The 24,672-nt window shown below is 38.2% G+C and overlaps 12 protein-coding genes across 12 annotated transcripts in view; 5 read left to right on the top strand and 7 right to left on the bottom strand.

Annotated features, from left to right (window-relative positions):
* UBI4 (ubiquitin) overlaps positions 1-72 on the bottom strand; it is a gene marked incomplete at both ends in the record, with an annotated part of 1,128 nt that extends 1,056 nt beyond the window's left edge. Inside the window, one exon of the mRNA XM_062954649.1 lies at positions 1-72. This exon is cut by the window's left edge and continues 1,056 nt beyond it. Within this exon, the coding sequence (XP_062811331.1) occupies positions 1-72 (72 nt within the window).
* An 846-nt stretch (positions 73-918) lies between these two features.
* On the bottom strand, positions 919-1,604 carry PRCAT00004639001 (uncharacterized protein; the record flags this gene model as incomplete). The annotated part of the gene is given in 2 exon segments (XM_062954648.1): positions 919-1,541; positions 1,547-1,604. Coding segments are annotated over 2 exon segments (681 nt in total).
* Positions 1,605-3,060: 1,456 nt separating this feature from the next.
* Positions 3,061-4,731, top strand: PRCAT00004638001 (uncharacterized protein; the record flags this gene model as incomplete). Its single annotated transcript, XM_062954647.1, has 1 exon — positions 3,061-4,731. One exon carries the CDS (start codon positions 3,061-3,063, stop codon positions 4,729-4,731), a length of 1,671 nt encoding a protein of 556 aa, XP_062811329.1.
* A 144-nt stretch (positions 4,732-4,875) lies between these two features.
* NOP13 (Nop13p) lies at positions 4,876-6,021 on the top strand (the record flags this gene model as incomplete). Its single annotated transcript, XM_062954646.1, has 1 exon — positions 4,876-6,021. One exon carries the CDS (start codon positions 4,876-4,878, stop codon positions 6,019-6,021), a length of 1,146 nt encoding a protein of 381 aa, XP_062811328.1.
* Positions 6,022-6,188: 167 nt separating this feature from the next.
* On the bottom strand, positions 6,189-9,263 carry SLK19 (Slk19p; the record flags this gene model as incomplete). The annotated part of the gene is made up of 1 exon (XM_062954645.1): positions 6,189-9,263. One exon carries the CDS (start codon positions 9,261-9,263, stop codon positions 6,189-6,191), a length of 3,075 nt encoding a protein of 1,024 aa, XP_062811327.1.
* Positions 9,264-10,281: 1,018 nt separating this feature from the next.
* On the top strand, positions 10,282-14,331 carry MDS3 (Mds3p; the record flags this gene model as incomplete). The annotated part of the gene is made up of 1 exon (XM_062954644.1): positions 10,282-14,331. The coding sequence occupies one exon, from the start codon at positions 10,282-10,284 to the stop codon at positions 14,329-14,331; it is 4,050 nt and encodes a 1,349-aa protein (XP_062811326.1).
* Positions 14,332-15,045: 714 nt separating this feature from the next.
* Positions 15,046-15,933, top strand: PRCAT00004634001 (uncharacterized protein; the record flags this gene model as incomplete). Its single annotated transcript, XM_062954642.1, has 1 exon — positions 15,046-15,933. The coding sequence occupies one exon, from the start codon at positions 15,046-15,048 to the stop codon at positions 15,931-15,933; it is 888 nt and encodes a 295-aa protein (XP_062811325.1).
* A 483-nt stretch (positions 15,934-16,416) lies between these two features.
* Positions 16,417-17,343, top strand: PRCAT00004633001 (uncharacterized protein; the record flags this gene model as incomplete). Its single annotated transcript, XM_062954641.1, has 1 exon — positions 16,417-17,343. The coding sequence occupies one exon, from the start codon at positions 16,417-16,419 to the stop codon at positions 17,341-17,343; it is 927 nt and encodes a 308-aa protein (XP_062811324.1).
* A 510-nt stretch (positions 17,344-17,853) lies between these two features.
* On the bottom strand, positions 17,854-19,221 carry VAN1 (Van1p; the record flags this gene model as incomplete). Its single annotated transcript, XM_062954640.1, has 1 exon — positions 17,854-19,221. One exon carries the CDS (start codon positions 19,219-19,221, stop codon positions 17,854-17,856), a length of 1,368 nt encoding a protein of 455 aa, XP_062811323.1.
* A 308-nt stretch (positions 19,222-19,529) lies between these two features.
* PRCAT00004631001 (phosphoribomutase) lies at positions 19,530-21,374 on the bottom strand (the record flags this gene model as incomplete). Its single annotated transcript, XM_062954639.1, has 1 exon — positions 19,530-21,374. The coding sequence occupies one exon, from the start codon at positions 21,372-21,374 to the stop codon at positions 19,530-19,532; it is 1,845 nt and encodes a 614-aa protein (XP_062811322.1).
* A 137-nt stretch (positions 21,375-21,511) lies between these two features.
* PRCAT00004630001 (E3 ubiquitin-protein ligase) lies at positions 21,512-23,002 on the bottom strand (the record flags this gene model as incomplete). Its single annotated transcript, XM_062954638.1, has 1 exon — positions 21,512-23,002. The coding sequence occupies one exon, from the start codon at positions 23,000-23,002 to the stop codon at positions 21,512-21,514; it is 1,491 nt and encodes a 496-aa protein (XP_062811321.1).
* A 261-nt stretch (positions 23,003-23,263) lies between these two features.
* PRCAT00004629001 (uncharacterized protein) lies at positions 23,264-24,388 on the bottom strand (the record flags this gene model as incomplete). Its single annotated transcript, XM_062954637.1, has 1 exon — positions 23,264-24,388. The coding sequence occupies one exon, from the start codon at positions 24,386-24,388 to the stop codon at positions 23,264-23,266; it is 1,125 nt and encodes a 374-aa protein (XP_062811320.1).
* Positions 24,389-24,672: the final 284 nt, after the last annotated feature.

Here is a 24,672-nt window from a genome sequence, read left to right as displayed (position 1 = left end):
GTCAATAGTGTCTGAGGATTCTACCTCTAAGGTGATAGTCTTACCAGTTAAAGTCTTGACAAAAATTTGCATTTCCGATGTGCTAACTAGATATATTCACTGGATATATTGATTAAATATTCTTTATAAAAATCTTATTGTATTTTGTAATGGTGTGTTGTTTCAGTGAGTGGCAATTTTCTCCCTTATATAGCCCCTATAACACTACTGGTCACCGGGCCTCTCTCGGTCAGCTCGTTTCCTAATTAAGTAATCATAGAACAAAAAGAAATTTTGTTCTTGCAATCAAAGTGCGATAGCAGGCTGAACAGCAGACAACAGCCGCATCTCACTTAAAAACCAGAGCAATAGGAGTCATTGACAGCCCTTGATCAGACATTAGCTATGATTGTTCGATTGGAATAGAAACATCAGATGAGTAAGCTAGATCCTACGTTTCTCGCTATTCATTTCCACGCTCTTGCCAATATGCAAGAGTCATATTTGACACAAGTTATAGACGCCACTGACCGGTTTCCCGGCCAAAGATTGAGACTGGAAACATGAAGAAAAAGAAATTTAGACACAAGAAAGTCAAGTTAAAAGAAGGTTCTCTTCATTGAATTAGACGATGAACGTACTAGCCATATCCAATACAATTGAACAACCATAGCAAAACCTTTTGATCATTGTTGTTTCAAGACTTCGGCACCTGTTCGAACGAATCCAAACATAGAACACGTGCTGTATATTTGCAGCTATCTCTGAAACTTAGATCATTAAAGTTGTCAACTTAACTAAGGCAACTCGTTCGTAGATAGAGTTCACTGCAAGAGCTTGATGTCTACTAATTGATTTGCTTTAACTACGTAACCACAATTGTGACATGAATGAATATAATATTAAACAAGAATAAATAAAGTAATATGAAAGCATTCGCTATATCATTGAAAAAAATGGGTTATTAGTGTATTTCAAATCATCATTCGTCATAAAATCTTCCGTCGACTCTTCAACCAAGGCTGTGAGCTTATCAAATTTGGGCTCTTCAAAGCGTTGAATATCGAGACTCTTAACTTTTCTTTCAACTTTCAAGTTGTCCCTCGTTGCCTCTATAGAATTAGACCTTTTTAGACCAGGAGTAGACATTTCGTTCCTTAGCTTGTAAATATTATTCCTTAAATGCTCCATCTCGACTGGATTTTCACAATAATTTAAGATAGATGCAACTCTGTCTGATATTAGCTTCATAAACTTCAAATCGAAATCCTGGTGCCCAAGAGATTTAATTAAATACTTTGAGTTCAAGACCCATGCAACGAACTGCTCCGATCCATTTTGTATTAAATACAATATTATCGTCAAAGCTTTCAATATGGAGCCTCCTCTTGAATTTTTATTTGTCAATCGTTTTGTTAGCACATGTTCTGTTTTTAATAAGTCCTTTGTGTTGAACGTCGATATTGAAATTTCAATTAAATCTTGATTAAACGGACCACTAATATGGCTATCAGTAGCTAAATTGTTAGTTGTGAAACCGTTTTTCGCCGTTAAGTAGGATACTCACCGTTTTTGATCTTCCAGTCTATTGAGTTAGATCTAAATGTCTTGTACAAGTTAATCATATCACTTTTCAACCAAATATTATTCCGTGTTGCCACTTCCTTTATCTTATTCGACTCTGTTTCAACTACTTATAATTTCTGCCACTTGAAACGTCAAATAAATCTGATCGTGACAGGTTGATCTAGAAAACGCCACGTCTTAAGAAAGAGTGGGTCGGTTTACCTGAAGCGTCAACGTGTGATTTTTTAGATCAAAATGATCTTTCTACCCTATAATATTCCCTTAGACAAACTTATATTCTTTTCACGCTTGCCGGATACAAACCTTACCGATCATCCATTTATAGGGGTGCAAGAAATAGATTTACGAGAAAACACGGGGGTATGATGACGGGAAATATTGCGCAAACTGAAATTGCTGAACTTAATTATTTACACCGAAACATAACCTTATGGTACCAGATGCTCACGGCCAACGCTATTAATTCATTAAATTCAATCAGGAATGTAAATCTATAGACATACCGTGGAATACTAGAAGCTCTTACTGGTTTTCTTTTTATTTAGCTGCTTGCAACCGAAAGGAAATAGCGCACGTAATTTGCCGGCAGCAAAGTTAATATAATAGCCATCAATCGCGGCACTAGATCGGTAAAATATTGGTCGCGGGACCCGCCATTAAGCAGCGACACCCGAGACTCCAGTTTTAGATGGAACACCTAAAATATTAACAAGTAATACATAGTTTAGAGATTTCTTTGTGAACATTCCTTTTGACGCCCCAACCATGTTAAGTAGCAGCTTGAATGTTTCATAACTACTTTAGCTTCTTGACTTCTCCTGTATACGAACTTACTACTAGCCCTGAGAAAATTCTGATCACGCGCTAGATTCTTCCGTTAGCTTTGTCGCGTGCCTAATTGGTAATATTAGTCGAATGACTTCGGTCCATCTAGTACAAAATTTGGATCATAAGGTGGACAAGCGTTGGATACTTAGTTAGTAAATCAAAATACACGAGAAGATCGCCTTGTAAAAACTCAAGAAGATAACTTTGACAATTCATTACATCTTATGTCGCTATTTCCTTCCCTCTGTATGTCTCCTCTGTTATCTCATCTGCAGTGCGATCGTTCCATGTCGGACGGACCGTATATGCCAACACGTAGTGTGAGCTAAAGAGCCGGCTGTTGTGGTTCTCTTGAGCTTTAAGGTTACCGGCACAGCAGAATAGCCGTCACTGTTTCTAAGGCTCTGATATCTACTCCAAAGTTATCAACGGGTTTCACTTTTGGATAAAGGAACTCCACTTTAGAACAGAAGCCACATTCGAAGTTCAGGCTTCTGGGATTTTAAGGACAGCTTTACTTTAACTGAAAGGTACATATACTCTGGGATCCGCTAGGAACACCAAGTAGTATTACCATCTCACTCGTTCAAGATCTCAAGTGCCTTGACATTTTATAGAACGGTCTAAAAAGATTTTCGTATTAAGGTGAAGAGAAAAAATTTATGAATGTCTGAAGACACTAATAAACTGCCAACTGAGCAGAGTAATGAAACATCCAGCTCGCCTTCTCTGGATGGCTTGGCCACTATTCAGTCGTCGTGTTCAGAGAACGATGAGAAGCCATCATTCAACTATGACTTGGATTTATTCAATTTGTGCAAACTCTACTTAGAAAACAAGAACCATCATGGTTTGGCTCTTATATCAAGACAGAAAGGACTCCCTCCATTTTTAAGATTTAGAATCTGGCCCATACTTTTGAAGTATCATCCTTTTGTTATAAATCCATTTCTTCAACCGGATTCTGATGCCATCAATAAAAGTGACAGTGAATCTTCTACTGGCTCAGACTCTTCAACAGCTTCAAGCCCTGGAATTGAAGAAGATGAAATAAAGATAAAGATAAGAAAAGATTTAGGGAAATATGTCCAACGTTTGAGGCACTCGTCTTCATTTGAATTATCGGACATTGAATCTCAAATATTTGAGATTTTACAACAGTCTATCTTGAAGTTCACATTAAAATGGAATCGAATAATCAAATATGATGAGGCATTGACATGGATAGCTTTGAACTTGGCAGAGTGGTTCCCCCCTATTGTAAATACTCCCTGGGTTTTAGTGGGTAGAGATAACGCAAATAACAAGCGATTCGTCAAGAGCTTATTTGATGACTATTCGAATTATATTGAAAGTATATCGGGCCTCAATTCTTCTCTTAATTCATTACTCGAGGACACGTCAAATACCAAAATGTCTTTTCACGATGTTTACGAAAGATTAGTGTTAGTGATACTACATTCCCCAGAAGAGAGGAATAAAGAATCCTCGACATCTAATAAAATAGATAAAACTATATTGCCCATAAGTGGAGGTACAATCGAAGATAGGGTTTCTTTCTTCATTTATTGTTTAAGGAAGTTATTGCCTGAACTATCCAAGCTCTTTCAAGAAGAGCAGATTTTAAATAAGTTTGGAAATAATGACGATGAATGGTTAATCTGGTGGTTGAAATATTGTGGAGCAAAGGTGTGGTCAAAATTCGATAGAGGGAGAATATGGGACTTATTGTTGGGCTGGAGATTAAAAAATCCCAAAAGAGATATGGAATATTATAATGATAAATTAGACATGGACAAAGAGTTGCTAAATAAGCTTGGTCCGGATGTCTTCTGGTCTGTGAGTGACGAAGATGAAACTGATCAAAAATCAAAGCTCAACGAAAGGTCAAAATCATTCAAAGATCTTATAAATGGACTAAGTGATCTTGATACCAATCAACTGAACTACTTATCTACTCCTTCCTCTAAGTTAAAAAACTGGAACTTGGATAATTCTTTGGATGATAATGTTCCCTTTGCCAAGTTAGATCCCCAAATAGAATTAATTTTCGTTTCATTGGCTTTGTTAAGATCGAAAGAGAATACATTAGTGGATTTGGACCAGCATGAAATAAGACAGTACTTATCAAGATTACCTTCTAATTCTTATAAATACAAACAAAACAAGAAGAACTATGATAGTCCAATGAAAAGGCAACCGCATTCCACTCAATCAAGCACTTTAATATCGAATGATTCATCGAACAATCATAAAGTTGATTTCATGGACAATATTATAAATGAAGCAGGTGAGCTTTGGAGAAAGTTTTTTTGGCTGGAATTGCAAGACTCATGAATAGTATAGCAATATAATATAGTAAAGGGCAGTCGCTCACTTTATGTATTAATATTTGGTTTGTAGCCCTTGTACCTCATAAATTTTATCAAGATGAGATGCTCAAAATAGTTTCTTGTAACCATCTTTGTTAATTCAAACAGTATGAGTGATGAGTTATCCGGCAGAGACAGCAAGTCTCACTTGAAAGAATCAAAAAAAGAGAAGAAAGAAAGAAAGAAGGAGAAAAGTCGTCAGAAGGATAGAGAGACCAACAAGGGTGAGAAAACACCTTCTCATGAACCTCATAAAACACATTCCGATCTTGAAGAGATATCTATTGATCTAGAAGCAAATGTGCCTTTGTCTAAGAAAGATCAGAGGCTTTTAAAGAAAGGAAAGTTGGATATAACGAAGCCCACAAACTTAAACTCGAGTGCAGAGAATGAAGCTGGAACAAAGAAGTCAGATTTTGGCGTATGGATTGGTAATTTATCTTACGACACTACAGTTGAGGATTTAAGACGATATTTCGTCGCCAAAACGGCTTCATATAAACTGCTTGATGAAAGTGAGCTGGATCTCGATTTATTGAAAATTGAAGAATCTGATATCGTTAGAATCAACTTACCGAGGAAGGATAAAAAGATTAAAGGGTTTGCATACATGGATTTTGCAGGTCCTAGACATGTAATCAGTGCAGTTTCCCTAAGTGAAACTCAGTTAGGTGGGAGAAATCTATTGATTAAAGATGTCCATTCTTTTGAGGGTAGACCAAAGAAAGATCCCTCTAAGTCTCTCTCTAAAAATCCACCGTCTAGGATCCTATTTGTTGGGAATTTATCATTCGACACCACAAAAGATCTCCTCGAAGAACATTTTAGACATTGTGGTACTATTGTGAATGTGAGAATGGCAACGTTTGAAGACTCTGGAAAATGTAAAGGTTTCGCATTCATAGATTTCAATGACGAAAGCGGTCCAACAACCGCCTTGAAATCCAAACTAGCAAAGAAATTGATCAATCGGCCCTTACGTTTAGAGTATGGTGAAGATCGCTCTAAACGTACCCCTAGTAGAAAGCGAATCTTACCAGATGAAGACTCCACCGAAACAACAGGAAGAAATGACATAGAAGATGATAATAAAACTCCTCCCAACACTAGGGAGTTTCCAGTTAAGCGAGGTAAGCCTGACAAATATCATGTAAACGATAACAAAAGAATGAAGTCATCTGTTGCATTAGCAACGGCACAGAGAGCGAGTGCCGCAATCCTTCCATCCACAGGTAAAAAGATTAAATTCGATTAAAATAGTAATTTTACAAGTTTATAGTTTTCAGAAAAGATCTGAATAAAAATATGTGTACAACGTATTAATAAAACAAAGTATTCAAAGAACAAAAACAAGAATAAAAATAAAGATAAATTGAAACTGAAGAATGAACACTTCACCGAATTGAATTTTTAGAGCTAAAATCAAACTTTCTTTGGGGTTCTTTTCTTACTCAATTCTTCAGTACTCATCTCCATGTAGTTGGGATTATTTTTGTGAGCCTCATATTCAGCATCACTTACTTCTTCATATACAGAATAGGTGTCGTAATCGGATGATGCGACAGAGTTCAACGTTCTCCTCGATCCGGAAACACCAGCTGGTTGTTTGGTTATACTAACGGGACCACTCTTTGAAGTGTCACTTTTTTGTTTAGCGGCTACTTTTTTGTCTGAAACGTCCTTCTTCGCGCCAACACTTCCTGATCTTTGCTCTCCAGACTCGCTTTTACTGAGTCTTCTCGAAAGTTTTTTAAATAAATTATTGGATTTGGAACTTTCATGCCCATTAGATTGCCCTGCTTTACTACTGGTTCCTGCTTTAGCACCACTTCCACTACTAGCAGAAGCACCAGCCGCACCAGCAGCAACCCCTGCGCCACTGCCAACAATTATAGCAGGTGGTGATATCTTATTTTTGCCCTTCTCTTTGGCAACTTCCGATTTTGGTTCCAGAAGTTGCTGTTTAGACGTAGCTCCTGTATCTGATGTTGATAATTCATTGCCACTATCTAAAAAAGGATTCTTGTCACCGTGCTTTTTGTCAACAATTTCTCGTTCCAATTTAATCTGCTTGCTGAGCATTGCTAGTTCTAATTCTCTTTCATCAATAAGTTTCTGGACATCATCAGTCTTACCATCTGTTGAAATTTCAGTCGCAAGTCTTGCCTTTTCTGCTCTCAACTGTTTAATTTTTTTCAAATTTTCGACTTCATCCGAAAGTCTTGTCATCTCAGACTCCTCAAACTCCAATCTTTGTCTGAAAGCCGCAAGTCTTGCTTCGTGTTCAGCTTCGAGCTTTTTAATTTCCTCTGCTTTAGACAGTGCGAGTTTATCAGACTCCTCCTGTTCTGAACGAGCCCAAGCTTCCTTCTCTTCTTTGAGTTTTGCAATATCTTCCTGCAATTTCAATCTTTCATTTTCTTCTTTTTGCAAGCGCTCCTTATGGACACGATCATTCTCTTGCTTCAAAGCCTCAAAGTCACTAGATCCACTAGTCCCTAACCCTGCTGTCGCAAGCCCAAGTGAGACGCTCTTAGCTTCCAGATAAGGTCCATTTGTTCTTAATTCTCTACCCTTTTGCTCAGTTGCGATCCTTTCTTCTTCTTTTTCTTTCTCTTTAGCAACTCTTTCTTCTTCTTCCGCTTTCTCCTTAGCAACTCTTTCTTCTTCTTCCGCTTTCTCTTTAGCAATTCTTTCCTGTTCAGCTTTAGCTTCTTCTTCACGCTTCAACCTTTCCTTTTCAAGCTCTTCGTGAACTCTTTTGGTTTCAGCCGCTTCCTTGGCTTCTAATCTTTGTTGTTCGTGTTCTCTAGCAACCTTCTTTGCTAATTCTTGTTTCTCACTTTCCCACTCGTGATAGTGGTTTTTAGCCTCGGATAATCTCCTTGAGCGCTCCTTCTTCTCATTGTCTAATGTGGATAATTTCGAAGAAAAGAGAGCTAAAGTACCAGCTAACAGCTCAACTTCAGTAGTCAATTCATCGTGTTTCTTTTGCTTTTCGGCTAATTCGTTTTTGGCTGTATCTATTTTAGTATCCAACTCATCTTTTGTTGCTAAATTGTTTGAGATTAATGATTTCTTCTCAGAATGCTTAGCCTTCAAATCACTCAATTCCTCTGTCTTTTCGTTCAATTCGGACGTCAATTCCTCAATTTTAGTAGATAACTCGGAGTTATCGTTATCTAAAGCAGTTTTTTTTTCTTGCAACTCTTCGATCTCTTGAGTGATCGTTTCCTGGTTCGCTTTGGCGTCTTCTAAATCTTGCTTCTTGGTTGCCTCTAACTCTTCGTGATTTTTGATCAAATTTTCCTTATCAGTTGAGTGTTTTTCGACAGCCTCTGCCTCGCGTTTTTTAAATTCGCTGTCTGCCTCTGAAATCTCTTCTTTTGTAGTCTTCTCAAAGTTTGTCGCAGCCGTCTCTGCACTCTTCGTTTTCTTGGCTAACTCTGCAAGTTTATCCTCGATATCCTTATTAAATTTAGCTTTTTGTTTTTCAACCTTCTTCTTGTATTTCTCGTAGTCACTCGTCAACTTTTTCTCCTGTGCTTTAACCTTAGTCGCTAATTCATCCTGTCTTTTTATCTCATCCTCTGTTCTAGTCTTATCAACTTGCTCATTAATATTAGCTATCACAGGAGCGACCCTAGCAGCTGCAATATCGAGTAACTGTTGTTGAGTCATCTTCATTCCACTTCCTAAATCAATTACCTTATTAGGGTCGTCCAAGGCACGAGAAGCTGAACCAATTGCTGTAGCACTAAGCTCTTGATAGTGGGCTAGTAATGCCGGTTTGTCTTGAAATTCTTGCAAAACCTTTTGATCGGGTTCTGTAACCGGTTCATATTTGAAAGATGGTTGTGTAACTAATTCAATGGGGGCATTCTTGATTTTCTCTTGTAAGTTATCATCTGGAGCAGAGTCTGCGACAGTGGTTTCTTCGGGTTCCTTACTAAGCTCGTCGTCAGCCTCTGTATTCTTTTCGCCCACCGGTTCGACCTTATCTACAGCAGCCTTTGATACAGTTTCTTTATTTTCAGCATCATCAGCTACAGAACCAATATCAGATGTACCTGTCTTCGAGGCAACCTCATCAGCAATTGCTTTCGGCTCATCCTCATCAGCTGATTCGTCCTCTTTCTTACCCTCTTCTTCTCCCTCCTCCTTGTCCTCCTCTTTAGCTTCGTCTTCAGCTTCTTCTCCAGCGTCTACTTTAGATTCTGTCTTTTCCAGGAGATCCTCCTTAGCACCACCGGACTCGGGTGTTTCTTCCTTGACTTTCTTTTGGGCTTCCAAAGTTGGGTGACTAGCAAACTTCTTCGGAACATGAATTCTATTAATTGAATTATCTTGGACGTACTGCTTATGAAGATTCTTCTTCGACAGACTAGACGTTCTGAAGGGAGAAACCCAGCTCTCACCTGTTGTAAACTTACCCAATTTTGTGCTTGACTTCGATGCACCAGACCCTGCTGATTTTTCTGTAGCAGTATCGGACATGGCGTTATTGCTTTCTAACCTTAAGGGATTTTCTTATTGATGCCGTTAACTAGTCTCAATTAGTATCGATTTGCCAATTGATAGATCACTAATACTCAATTGCTATACTTACGTTGCGTTGACCAAAATTCAAAACTTTTTGCTTAGAATAGTGTGGGTCATCAACAAAATGGAATTTGGCAATTGCGTATACTATATAGTTGCCTGAAAATGCCTGGCTCGAGAACAGCTTCTTTCTGATTTTCCGAGGGTTGTCCGTCAATCTTACGGTTATCCTCGATTTCCACCAAAGCCAGCTATTTCTGTTTTATTACTGTGTTTATTCTGCACATAATTCCACTCTTATCAAGCCGGTATATTCTCGGTACTTTACCGAGACATACTATTTGGGTCCGCTTCATCTGTCCCTCCTTTCCATCCTTGTGTTTGCTTGAATCTTTCCCAATCGGTAAATGAAATTTCCCATTTCACTATTACATAAGCTTATTTTGTTCGCGACATAAACTCAGGAAATTTTAACTCTTACCTCAATTATGTCGTCTTTTATCTGCGACTTTTGGGTGCGAAATACTAATACATGAATGCCAGTTTACTAGGGCGGGGGGGCCGGAGACGAGTTCACCGTCAATTAGCAGTCCCTATTAATATGCATTCCGCGAAAATTTTACACCCACCCTATATAGCGCTCAGGCGAGGTCTCTGTATAGGTAGGTTCTCAGAACAATCATAGATCTCTTGCGACAGCTCTAAATTGCCAAGCACATGAAATTTTCTGAGGAAGACACACAAAAAATGTCACCAAAATAATTTGATATAGCATAGTGGAGACAGTATAAGGTATTTACAAATATAAGTCACTAGGAAGCCAATTTCATATATCTGTAAAGTAAAGGACCTAGGAAGTAGATTAAACCTACGAAGCAGTTGATTATAATAATCAGGTCTTATCTCGTTGATTCATCCTATGGGTGATTCCGATCGATTATCAGGCAACCAGTCAGCGGCAAGATAAATACCAATGGCGACATTAACACCAGCAGCAAGCTCGTGTTACAGATTACAGCTTCCACCTACGGAAGCTGATGATAGGCTTAACTTACATGTACGGACGGGTTCGGCTTCTACTTTGTTCAACTCTTTGGTATTTGCTTACGGCGGTTTAACTATAGGGTTAGAACTTAATGATGTGACAATCCAAGATATCTCAAGAGCATTCAGACAGCATTTAACCAACAATCAACCCAAAGATATCCGAGCATATTTATCAGGAGAGTTCTTTTACCTTAATTTGATCGAAAAAGTTTGGAAAAGAGTTAAAGTTAAAGCAGGGGACCCAAAACCGAAACCAAGGCTCTTTCACGAAATTGCAGCAATGAATAACCGTGTTTATGTATTTGGTGGGTTAACTGTACCGGAAGACTGGAATTATGAGCAAAGAGAAGGTGATACGTTATCATCTAGTCCTCCTTTAGTTCCCTGTAATGATTTATGGGAATTTGACTTGGAAACTAGTAAATGGGCTTGTCTAGATGATGGCTCGACGTTTGTCTCAGACAATACTGTTCCGGGGCCCAGATACAGCCACAAGATGACTGCCATAGGTAGTTTATCATTTGCAAATAAGAGTGACCATTTTGGAATATTTATAGCAGGAGGAAAAGATGCAAACTCCAAACCCATATTCGAAAATGTAATATTTGATTTGGTTGAAAAAAAGTATGTGAGTTCAAAACACACTCATTTAAGGATTCCTCATGATAAATTGAATGAGAAATATGGCTACGGTAATGTTGGCGGAATAAATGACGACAATGATTTGAATGTTGATTACACAAACAGCATAATTGTTAACTTTACTGATAGATTTGACGACTCAATAGCAAAAAATAGCTCGAATCAAGGCCAGAGTTTTGGAGAGAGGCGTTCTAACAGCAGAGATGATACATTGAAGAAAGAATCAATAATAGTATATGCCCCAGTAAGGACGAAGCATGGGCAACCTCCTATTAATCCACTCATTTCTTTTAGGCTTGGTAAATCCATCAAGTCAGGAAAGTCTCTTCCTTTATATTCAGAAGAGAGGACTGCGAAAGATCAATCAATTATCGATAGTCAAACTATCCCCTACAATCTTAGATATCCTACAGGAGGTCTATTTGGACAAAATATTGTTATCACCGGATTTTTGCCCAACGAATATCATATTTCTATTTTTGTGTACAATAAGCCAACAGGAAAGTGGTCAAGATTGAATGTTTTTTGTAACCATGACTATGGTTCACACAGATTTTGGGGAGGATTTGCTTGGCAGTCACATCATAAGGTTGTTTTGATAGGAAACTTTATAACTTCTATGACAACAAGCAGTATTAGGTATTTTACCGTGATGATAACAGTCAGTTTACCCATAACTAACATCTTGATTAGCTCGGAATTAAAGCTACAATCAGACAAAGTAGATAAAAAATTAACAAATAATTGTAATGGAGAGGATACAAGCTCTCTGGGAGAAGATGAGCAGGATGACAGGCGACTGTCTGCAATTTCTCTGGATACACCAGCTGCCATCAGTTTTAGTGAATACGTACACTATGCTGCTCCTAAATCTAATTTTACCACAGTGAGATCAGTGTTCCCTCCTGCAGCGGTGACCTTGGGCAGAAAAGCTTTAGATAGATTTGGTGACCTTATCTCAGATTTTGAATTGATTTCTTCGATTGGAGACAGGATTCCAGTGTCCCTCATAGTATTGATGGAAAGATGGGGAAGGTATTTCATTGAATTGCTTGCGAGAGGGTATGTACGATCAGTCCACCTGTTTGAAGAGAAATTGAAAGAAGAACCTGAGCATTCAAATGAAAAACACATTGTGCCGATCGAGCGGCCGGATGATTCTGGTATTGTCCTAGAAAATAAAGGTGGTCCTCAGTTCAGGTTGCCATTTCAGGAATTACGGTCAAAAACAGAGATGCAACAAATCAACGACGTAATGGCAGAAGCAAGCGCAGGTCGCCCGACACTAGAGTCAGTCTCATCTTCTGTGGATCCCCATGAAGTGAGTCCACCAATTAACTCATCCAAGGTAGGAGACGACAACAGCATTGTAAGTGTTCATTTGGATGAAATACCACCCCAGCTACCTTTACCGGAGGAACCTTTGCCAGCCGTTCCTTCGACCCCTTCATTATTCAAGAGCACATCTAGAAAAGGTTCCAACGATGTCAATTCTCCCAGAGCTTCCTTGATTCATACTTTAACAGTATTGAGAAATATACCACTTTCAAAATCTCCGAGAAGCTCTCCAATGTCATCACCAAGGCCGTCTCTATCTGGACCATCGAGCTCACATGAAAGTCTCCAGCCCTCCCATGATGCAAATGTTGGTACACCAGGCAAAAACAATCGCTCGACGGATGAACTACTAGGAATTAGTGAAAAGCTTAATGCTTCCAAAAAGAGCCCCAGCTTTGCTTCATTACTGTCTCTAGGATCTCATTATGGTGATAAAAAGGACTCAACGCCATCAATCTTTTCAGATGACTCTTTAGTTCTTGGCAATAAGGAAGAAAAAGGTCTTTCCCTCTCCTCGTTACTTGATTTTGAAAATTTAGAAGAGCGTCGAAAAATGGAACCATCACTAGTTCCAAGAAAGCTTTATATGCCCTTTTCAACAACTACGTTGAAAGCATTTTGTGAATATTTGTATACTGGCCAAGTGGGTAATAAGTGGCTCTTAACTCCGACTGCCTTAGACAACTTGCAAATTGCTAAATTTTATGATGTTCCCTTGTTGTATGATCTAATTAGTGAAGTTCTCTTTGGAATTATTGGTAGGAAAGAGCATTATATATCTCTGGAAGGTAAGAAATTAAAAAATAAGTATTTTAAACTTTTAAAGTTGACAAACACGAAGATAGATCCTAATTTTAAATTTCCTTTGGATGAATATCAGGGTTTTTTGAATACAGTTGATGATGGCTACTTAGATGTTGCTTTGATGAAGAAAACATCTAGTCTAAAGCACATGTCAACAGTGGGAAGACGAAGAAAGTCGAGCTCCAGCTCTAAAGTAGGGAATGATGATGGTCACTTATCTAGTAATGTTGAAGGTTCTGCAGATAATTCTACTGAAGATTCGTCGGGCAAAAGGTCTAGCGATGAGGAGAATGATTTTGAACTAAGATATTTGGACAATCGCGAAGAGCCTCACGTAGGACCAAAATCAAAGTCAGTGTTTGATAGGGCAAATAATCTACGTGCTGACTTTTTTCAAAGTACTCTAGATGAACGGGCTGGAAACTTGGAGATAGAAAAGATGGAACTGGTGACTTTAGAACAGATTGCCTCTCCTAACTCACCTGTCCCTAGGGACTACGCAATCGAATTAATATATGAAGCTGCCTCTATAGTAGCGGATATTAAATTGATGTTAAGAGCTTTAAACGTGAGACATATGAGTAGGATATTGAAGCAGTCACAAACTGATTTGGGATTGGAGATTGACAGACTTACCCATTTGTACGACGAAAATATTGCTGAAGAAGAGACTTCTGAGGAAGAAGGAGGGAATAATGCTGAGTCAGAGGTCGAATGTGCCACTCCTCCTAAGTTGAATCCAACTCGTTCAACGTCTTCTCTCGGTTCCATACTAAGTAATGTAGTTCATGGGGGGTCAGATAAAGCTAAGATGCATTCTAGTCTCCGAAATGTGGGGGGCTTTACACCAGTAAAACAGACCAAGACACAAGATGCTAAATTACGTAATAAAGAATTAGATAAGCAAATTACCAAGCTAATTAAGAAGGATGAAAATTTAAAGTCCAAGCAGGAGAAAAGCGACAAGCGTATGATTCGAGAACTTCAGAAATCTGAGAAGCTGGACAAGAAAACGGACAAAAAAGCAGACAAGAAGCCGTCCGAAAAAGGTAACCTTGTTCGCAAAAGTCTTTCAAGGACTCTCTCAAATTTGAATCCAAGCACTGAGGAATCTTCCCCTGCGCCTTCTAACCAGGCCAATACAAAGAAGCATCATGGTTTCTTTCTACGGAATCATTTGAAGAAGAAATAAGGTTCTGAGCAAGTCCTATTATTTACATATATACGCACGTGCATGGGCTCGGTAGCAAGATGTAAAGGAACAAAAGTTGCGAAAGTTGCTACCACACTGATTGAATATTCGGATGCATATATCTCGCATAAAATAATAAGACACTGTCTTACTTGCAATTATCTGCTGTCAGCGTGATTCTCTTCTCTCTTGCTCCGGCCAGTTCGTAACCAGAGCTGGTTTGGGGCAATGTTAACTAAATATTTAAGGCAAAGCTGTCTTGAATCTTCGGTTTTTTTCGTCCACTCTTCTTGGCTTACGGAGGAGCCACTTCTTTAGTATTATAGTTTATTTACGTTCCCGCACGAGCTTTTCTGTCCGTGTAAATGCCGAACAAAATGTATAATATAATTGTTTTGTAAGCCATCTCTCCACATTAAGTGTATTGTTAGCGTTTAGAGCAAAGCTTCCAAGAATATACTGGTCGCAACTCCGCTTATTGATTTACACTTTCCCGAGGTGTTGTATTATTGAAAAAAAAATCGGTTTCGTGCTCTGATCGTTTTCTTACACAGAGGTATGTTGTAATAGCGCATATATGTTTGAGCCGCATTAGCAGCAATATTGATAATAAGTTTATCTCTAATATAAAAGAAAGATGACGAATGTAAATTCGGCGTAACATATTACAGTAGAATTAGAATTAGACTTAGATTAGACTTAAGTATAGATATTATGGCTGAAACTTTGAGAATAAATAACGATACATTTAAATTAAACCAAGGGGTAGAGATACCAAAGATTGGTCTTGGGACTTATAAGAGTGGCAAGGGAGGAGAGGCTTACGAAGCTGTCAAATCTGCTTTGAAAAATGGATATACACACATTGATACTGCTGCTAGGTATGGTAATGAAGAAGAGATTGGCAAGGCCATAAAGGATTCTGGTATTCCTAGAGAAAAAGTCTTCATAACCACCAAGTTGTGGAATGTTGACCACAAGAATGTAGAGGAGGCTTTGGATACTTCATTGAAAAAGTTGAAAACTGAATACATTGACTTGTATTTAATTCACTGGCCCGCATCTATTGATCCCGAAACGGATGAACAATATGAGGATTGGAACTATGTGGAAACATACAAAGAGTTGCAAAAATTGAAATCTAATACCGATAAGATAAGAGCGATCGGTATTTCCAATTTCACCATTAAAAAGTTGAAGACCTTGTTATCCGATCCAGAGGTAAATGTTATGCCTGCAGTCAATCAAATTGAAGCACACCCTCTTCTTCCTCAGCCTGAATTATACAACTACTCAAAGCAGAAAGGGATCAAGATAGAGGCATATTCACCTTTGGGCTCTAGTGGTGCTCCATTATTTAAGAATGAAACCATTAATGAAATCGCTGACAAGAATGGTGTGGATTCGGCTAATGTCTTGATATCTTGGGCCATTCAAAGAGATACTGTTGTCTTACCAAAATCGGTAACAGAAGCAAGAATTATCAATAATTTGAAAACATTTACGTTACCAGCTGAAGACTTTAGAACTTTGGAAAGGCTATCAGAGAAATATGGAGTTACGAGAATTAATGATCCGGCATTTAACAGCTTTGAAGATTAGGTAACCGCTTTAGTTCAGCTTTTGTTCAGCAAAGATCTTTATTTATAGTGAGTTAGTAGAGTATGTTCAATAAAGTTAAGTTTTTTTAAAATTCAACTCTGATGTAGTCATATTTATGTAATTTACGTGAGAAGGTAGATAAGGTCTTTTCACCTATACCTTAAAAGAATAACACTTTAGAGGTGTGAAGGAAGTTTACAAACTTCTACTTGAATTTTAGGACTTAGGGCCATCAAATTAAAAACTATATATTATTTAAATTAATTGTAGATATTGAATATTCGTAATTTTCTATCTAGAAGGCTGGTTTGTAGTGTTTAATATCAAAGAACACCAGTAGCCTTCACAAAATGAATCACTTAAGTTAAGGTGTTTGCAATAATTATAATATGTGTCACGTGTTCTGCTATGTATAAAATTAAAATAAAGCCTTGATTTTGTACTGATCAACACATTGGTAAGATAATTAATATCTTTAGAATCATGTCAAACGGTTGGGACCTGCCGAGTGCAGATGATTTTATAATACCAGATGAAGATGTGGCTAGTCAAGTTCCACCCAAGCAAACACATCAACAAGCAGCTTCAGGACCTTCTAATCAACTGACATCTCAAAAACCTTCTGGCTGGAAGCCTAAAGTGGATTTATCCTCGGCATTCACTCCATTCACTTCGGCAAAAGACTTTTCTAATGGAAACCAAATTAAGGAACGTCAATACACTGGAGGGGATACTTTGGATGAACCCATATGGCAGACCTTAAAGAGAGATCTCTTACGGATCGGAAAGCGGTTAGCTATAGTTATTTGGCCAATGCAGTTGAGCAAATTAGCTAAGAAGCAGCAGAATAGACTTATTGATTTCGCTAGTGGTAATGGTATTCAACTTCCTCAACAAATCTTAGATAGCCGTAGGATATCGGTTTCTGAATATGACGAAGAAGATACTGCTGGTATGAATTTGAGCGAATCAGTTAACGTAGGAACGCTCGACTGGGATCTTTGGGGACCCTTGATTTTTTCATTATTATTTTCGGCTACATTGGGGTTTGCAAGCTCGAATAATCAGGCAAATCTGGTTTTTTCGGGTTCTTTTTCCTTTATCTGGATATTCTTTATTGTCGTCGGATTAAATATTCAGCTTCTCGGAGGAAATATTTCATTCATGTCTGCGATCAGTGCAACAGGATATTCGATGTTTCCAATAGTGATAGGTGAACTATTATGTTCTTTGCTCTTAAAGTGGAAAATAATACGTCTTGCCGTAATCGCAATTTTAAACACATGGAGCATATATGCAGCTATGATGAGTCTAAAATGCTCAGGGGTTCTTCCTGGGAGGGTCTTCTTGGCTATGTATCCAGTAGGTCTTATGTATTCGGTGTTAAGCTGGTTAGTTGTTATAACTTAGGTTCTCTGCAATTCTTAGACTAAATCTATGCTTTTGCTATATGCAAGTAACTCTTGCATTAAATGATATATAATATCCTTTATTGATAAAGTTTTAATAAGTGAATAATAAAGCAATTTCAGGTAGCAAATTCTATATTTAGCGAAAAAAAGGTACTTCTTAGCATTAGGTTTGTGCATATGTAATTTGGATATAATGAGGAAATTGATAAGAAGACTGATGATATTTTCATAGGGTTTGGCAGAGTCGTCGTGTGCCTGTCAGGTTGCAAGTTAGGAAACTTACTTGATTGTCAAGTGCTCGGGTTCGACTCTGACACGATTTAAAACTTAAATGATGAACAGAATGGATGTGAACAATCTCTTAGTTTGATCAAACGATCTTACGAAGATTAAAAACCCTGCCTTCCTACTGAAAAGGTTTTAAATTCTTTTTATTTCTATTAGAAATAATAAATACTATACTATGAAATAGCTCAATTCCAATGCAACAAATATAGATTTCCAATGCTTACTTGTTTTTGTCGCCTTTTCTTCTTCTCTTTTTCCTCTCCATCTTTGCAATTTCGATCAAATCATCTTCGCTAGGCTCATAAATATGCCAGATTGTGTAGTGAGGTAGTCCACCTACTCTGTATCCCATCAACTTGGCCATCTTACCAAATGCCTCTGTTTCGGCGTGATTTAGAAAAGTGAAAGCTGGGAAATGCACTCCATGGCGAAATATTTGAGCGCGTGCGAGAATGGAGACACCACCAACACCATCTATATCTACAACTTCGTTCGGATTGCCTTTAGGATTTCTGTCATAAGCCAAATGGTATCTCCAAGTCGGATACTCAGCATAACCCTCAACAATGACATCATCTTCATCTAGAGATTTGGCCAAAGCAATTGCGGTATCAGATTCAACCCAAGTATTCAAATCATAAGCCTGTTCACTACCAAGAAAACTCGGTAACGGCCTCCAAACATTAGGCACCATAACATCATAATTATGCTTCATCAAGTCTTGGATGATCGAACCAGGGCACGTCTCAATATCAACATCTCTCCAATAAACCCACGAATGATAGGGCTTTAAAGCGTTAGACGTAAGCCAGTTTCTTGCTCTCCCCATAAGTTTACGACGAATCCCTTGGACCTTCACTGCATGTCTATCACTAAATCCCTGACCGATAACTTGGCCAAAATCCTTTTTGTAGATCGATACAGACCTGAATGGGTCCTTATAACCCTTATGAGAAGCAGCAGGATTTGTATAAGATCGCTTGACGTTTGCCATATAGCCTGGATCCATGTATAATTTGTATAAATCGGATGAACCCTTTACTAGTTTTGCTCTCTCTTCTGCTTCCTCCGCTTGCAACTTGTCCACCAACGTACCATTTTGTAAAGCAACCGAGTACTGGAACACTGTCTCCAAAGTGGTATCATCCGGAGAACAATCGGACACCAAAAATGCAATATCAATCAAAGAATGATCATATGTTAAATTCATTAGATTATAAAACGCCATAGGTAATACATGCTCGGCGTTTCTTAATGGCATTAAAAATAATACCACGTCTCTTTCGGCTAATCCATTTGCAGATCCTTTGTAATCGTTGAGATCGTAATAATCGACGACTTTATTGAATGCATCCTGCTCACTTTCAACTGAATTTGTACCCTTCCCAACTCCAAAATTCGGATCATGCTTTTCTACACCTTCCTTTGTCACCTTGTAAACCTCAAGGCCCGGATCCGTGCCGCCGTTCTCTAGAATATCAAAGTCAATATCGTGGTCAGATACTGAGCTATTACCCCTATGTCGCCCCAATAATAACCACACTACTATAATTAAGAATGCTGATATTAAGAGCTTTCGATATAGCATTGCATTGCGTTTCTTTCTGAAATGGAATCTGTTATAGCTGAAATATTAGTACTCAAAGAATCTTGAAAACAGAACAATATAGACCTTGATACTTACCTTGGGAGCTCTTCTTTTTTCCCTAGACCCTTTAGAATCATCATATATGATCTTTAATAGTTAATCAAGCCCAACGCTTGTTATAGTATACACGCTCTTACAATCTACAATCAACACGATCAACTTCAGTATTTTTTTTTTTCTTCCCTGTAGTCTAACACATGTCGCGTGGAATTTAGTTGCACACGTGCTTCAATATCAGAATAATTCATCTAAACTACTTCAGTCAAGCCATTCTCTTTAGGCTTGAACCAGAGATCTCTAAGGGTAGTCCAGCACTCCCGAGCAATTTTTAGAGCAGCTTCCTCTGATTCTGCTTTTCCTTCTACATATACTTTTAATTTAGGCTCCGTACCTGATCCTCTGCATGTAAATCGCACTTGATCCATATTACTATCCAATAATTTTGCAGTAATCATTTGAGAATGGGGATCTATAGGTAAAACTGGTATGTGGTCGCTTGTTGTGGTATCATACCCAATAGTGAGATCTCTCCATTCAGATACTTTAAAGTTGCCAATAGTCTCCGGCAGCTGTTTGTCGTATGACAGTCGAATAAAGTTAAAAATAACGTCTGTTCTACTCTTGTCTTTGAGTTTGTAATATCCGTTACATTCTTTAAACCATCCATACTTCTCGTATCCAATATGCAACCTTTTGATCAAATCGATATTGTCGTTAATGCACCACTTTTGATAAAGTTGAAGAAAAATAACGGCAGCAGCGATACCATCTTTGTCATTCACTCCGTCGAACATAAAACCTATTGCTTCCTCGTAAGCAAAAGGAACAAGATACCCTTCCTTTTTAAGATCTATGGCCTTGTTACCAATCCATTTGAACCCAGTGAGCGTATCTTGGTAATTGCAGCCCTCGACTTCTGCGATTGATGCCAAAACCTGAGAAGAAACCGTAGAGTTTAAGAGATAGACTTTCAGTAATTCACTTTTCGGAAAGCACTCAATTACATACATAGCAAACAAAAAGCCAATTTCATTTCCAGTCAATTGTCTCCATTTATGATCAGTTTTCACGGCGATACTAAATCTATCTGCGTCCGGATCGTTTGCTAGGACTAGATTGTAACCAAAAGAGTCCGCTGTCTTGATTGATAAATTTAATGCGCCCTTCTCTTCTGGATTTGGAAAAGCGACGGTGGAGAATGCAGGGTCTGGACTTGCTTGCTCTTTGACGGCTTTATAACTACCTCCTTTGAAGAGTTTAAAAGCTTTCTCAAATATATCTAATCCGATCCCTTGCATTGGTGTGTAAATAAATTTGAAATTGATACTATCGCTAATGATTAAATTCTTGTTGACATGTTGTAAATACGCCTCCGTAGTTTCTTCTTTTACAGCCTGGAGTAAGTTTCGTTTTATACCTTTTGCAAAGTTATCTTCAACATCCCAAACATTAAGATCATACCATGGCAGTAAATTTTCGTCAATGGCTATTGCTATATCAGTATCATATGGTGGAATTATTTGGCAACCGTTAGAATAATAGACCTTGAAACCGTTATCCTGTGCTGGGTTGTGTGAGGCCGTTACCATTACTCCAGCCGAAGCCTTGAAGTAATCTATTGCAAAAGGGACCAATGGTGTATGAACACACAGATCAAAGTTTGACTCAGAAGTGCCATGTTGCAACGACTCATCGGAGAGCACATCAATAGATCCCAAGTAGAATACCTTGAAGCCTTTCGTAATTGCCACGCTTGCTGTTATTTCTGCAAATCTTTGTGAATGATATCTATGATCATACCCAATCACAATAGACAATTGGGACCCCCGATTAGAATTCTCCAAATAACTAACCAATCCCTGCGACGCTTGTAGAATAGTTACATCATTCATATTTGCAAATCCAGAACACATAGACCCTCTCAATCCTGCTGTTCCAAAAGCTATTCTTTTGGACATTTTCTTATCTAAGGTCTCATAGTCATGCTGCTGTAGTAACTTTTGAATTTCCTCCTTTGATTTAGCATTCATATCAATTGAAAGCCAATCATCAGCGAGTCGCTGAATTCTCTCCACGTCATCTTTTCCATACATTTTATTCAATTGGAGTAATAAAGGAAAAACAGTGCTTTTTTATTTGAAGTGTCCGAATAAGCATTCAAACCGAACTTAAGAAACTAATGAGCTTTTGTTATTTTTAATGGAACGAGTACATATATTACAATTATATATCACGAATAAGACAACTGATACTCAAGAACAGTAGAATTCTCCGTTACAGCTACAAATTTGACAACTTGATCGTTAATAAAGTCGCTATCAGTGGCACTAGTCAAAACACCAAGCGTTCTGATCAGGCTCTTTGATCCCTCTAGAGGCGAGGTAGAATGGTTGTCTAACCATCTTTTGCCCTTTTTGACATATCTATGTAAATGGAACGTCTTTGCAGTACATGTAACTAATATACTTGTAGATGGATCAATAGTAAAATCTATTAGTTCAGCCTTGAACTCAATTGTGTGTACCACTATGTTTTTTCTCAAGTCGATCACCTCCAAACAGCTCTCATCGTTATCATTAGAGGAAGATACAAAGAGCCAGTATCCATTCAATGCAAATTTTAGTTTTTGAATATTGAAATATTTCGTGTTCAATTTGAAAACGGCCTCGGCGGTAGCTAGATTAAAGATGGTTATTACACCTGTTTTGTTTCCTATTCCCAATAAAGCGCCATCAACATGGATGTCACCGGCGGAAATGCCTTCCGAAATAGCAGAAGAAACATACACAGCTCCCTTTTTGATATGATTAAGAGACCATCTATCGTGGGACAAAATTATAAATAGCTCTGTTAATCTTGGATGTGTCAAAACTAATAAAATATCTTTCTGCTCTGTCTCATAAGTAAACTTTCCATCGCCCACTATTAGGACATCTTTGTGGGCGATAAATGGCAAAAGCTCACCATCATATTCAATAAAATTTAGTGCAGTTACAAGACCCTTGTGAGAAAACTTTTGGACCTTTGAATCATCGAATGTGTATATCGCAGTTGACCCTGTTGGAGAACCGATTAATAATGTTTTAATCTCAGGATTCAAAAATGCAGTGGTAAGCTTTTTGAATGGTTGTATGAGATTTCTACTAAAGGTAATCAAAACTTGTGCTTCCGGATCTATTGATAATACTGCTTTTTGTTCCTTGTGCATTTTAAACAATTCTTCTCTTGCGATATTAATTTCCTCCGCAGGAATTGTGACTCCATTAGTAGATGGTATTGTGTTTTCATTTTTGAGTTCCCCTGAGCCAATTGAAGCAGCAAGCTCCAGTAACGCCTGTTGTGCCACGTCCCGCTCTTTTATTGCTTTTGCTGCTACCCTGACTGCCGCATCGTAATGATATAACGAAGCACTCAACTCTTCCTTCACAGCATGCAATTGTTTCCGCAAAGTGAACACTTCTAATGCCAATGCATCCCACTCATTTTGAAATGTTGATAGAAGGGATGGAATGGAGTGAGAGCTGGGTGGATTTGGGGGTGTGATCGATAGACTTGAAGAATTTATTGGAATGAGATCTGAAACCTCAAGCGGCTCATCGTTTATCGGGTCCTTTCCACTCGTTGAAATATAGTTCACCGCGTGCTTCTTTTCAAATATTGCACCACTTTTAGGTGAAACAACAGGCTCCTTTGGTATCTCACCAGAAATGGAACATATCATTATTTATTATTTAGGTACACCAACCAGGTTGTATGGAAATACCTGTTGATGTTTAACCTCTTCTGAAGAAACCTTAAAAACTGTCATATATGCACTACCGTAACGAATTTTGCCTATGTCAATAAAATTAAAACCACGAGAACATATGTAACTATAAACGAGAGAGAAGTTAAAGTTTAAGAAGATATAATAGATAAGTCCTTGAATGTAATTTGATTGTAAGAGAAGTAAACAACAGCATGAAGAGTAACAATTTTGACTCTATACCAGCTTCTCATACAGGTAGTGGTCATACCCCATATTTGGTTCACCCCCACTCACTTGTCTATATGGCTTGAAGCTTCTCTTTTCAACTCCGAAAAGACCACAACAGTGTCCTAAGGCACTTATAACAATAACGAGGAAAGCTGCGACAACCGCAGACCATATAAATGCGTAAAAATTAATGGAAAGATATGACTTGACCCCGTAGCTTGATACATTGTCGTTAATTTCCTTTCTTGTATATACGTAAGCTCCTGTAATAAGTGCTGCACCAACCAATGCTGCAAGAAAAGTGATAAACTGTAGCGAGAAATTCAAAAAAGATAGGCAGCACGAATCAGGTGAAAGACAGCATGCAAATGTTTGCATGACAAGACAAATAAACCCGAGGATTATAGTAACCAAAATCAATGCAAACCCGGCTTTCGTAACACCATTTAAAACTTTAAGTTTGTCATTTAAATTACCCGGTAAATTAAAAGAGTCGTAGTTAAGCTTATCCAAAACTTCTGCGAGTGCCGATTTCACTGTGTCCGAAAGATCGGGGTCAGATATGCCACCGGTCACCGTGCCATTGATAGCGTCTCCGACTTCTTCCTTGAAGATAGTCAAAGGATCAAAGAAATAGCCCGCCTTTGGCTTCGAACACCACGTGAAGTTAAGCTTATTGTTATCAAATTCTTTGAGTACTTCATTACTACTCTGCTTTTTCTCGGATGTCACATTGCCCTTGCAGTAACCCCAAAAACTTGCAGAATATACATCTGCCAAACCCAAATCCGAATATTTCAAATCAAGAATTTCGTCAATTACACTGCTGGCCTGACTCACAATACTCGATACTGAAGACGAAACGTCATCGGCAGACGTCCTTTCCTTTAAGTCAACAGATACTGACGGTTGCTGAAGATCGATAGACCTCTTCACATTACCAGAAATTATTTTATTCAAATCACTCACAGTGATCAACTTTGACAAGTCCAAGTTGTTCAACTGGAAATCGATCAAATATGTCTTCGTAAGATACGCTTCATTTTTGTAGGAACCTGTGAATGCAAATGCTGACAACACTATCACAGCCAAAGATAAAATGAGTAAGATAAGACGAAAAAATCTTAGCATTATATTTCCTGGTAATCCGAATTTCCTTTTTGCTTTAGTGTTTCGATGTTTTAGCTTCCTTTCGGCTACCAGCTAGTGATTTTCTGTTTTTATATATGTAGTTCTTAAAATAGATTCTGCAGGAAAACACGGTTTGATCTAATCACTATTGAAAAACTACCAATGATCTCTCTATTTAATACCTGTTAATTTTTAGTCGATCCAGATCAACCTTTGGATGTGCCGGCAGAAGGGGTGGGAATACAATTGATGATTTGTAAAAATGGCTGGGTATCTTACTACTT

Source organism: Priceomyces carsonii (genome assembly GCF_900007245.1).
Source record: "Priceomyces carsonii strain CBS4050 genome assembly, scaffold: Debaryomyces_carsonii_scaffold_5, whole genome shotgun sequence".
Lineage (NCBI taxonomy): Eukaryota > Fungi > Ascomycota > Pichiomycetes > Serinales > Debaryomycetaceae > Priceomyces > Priceomyces carsonii.
Note: the sequence above shows the minus strand (reverse complement) of the source record. Positions and strands in the feature narration are given on the sequence as shown.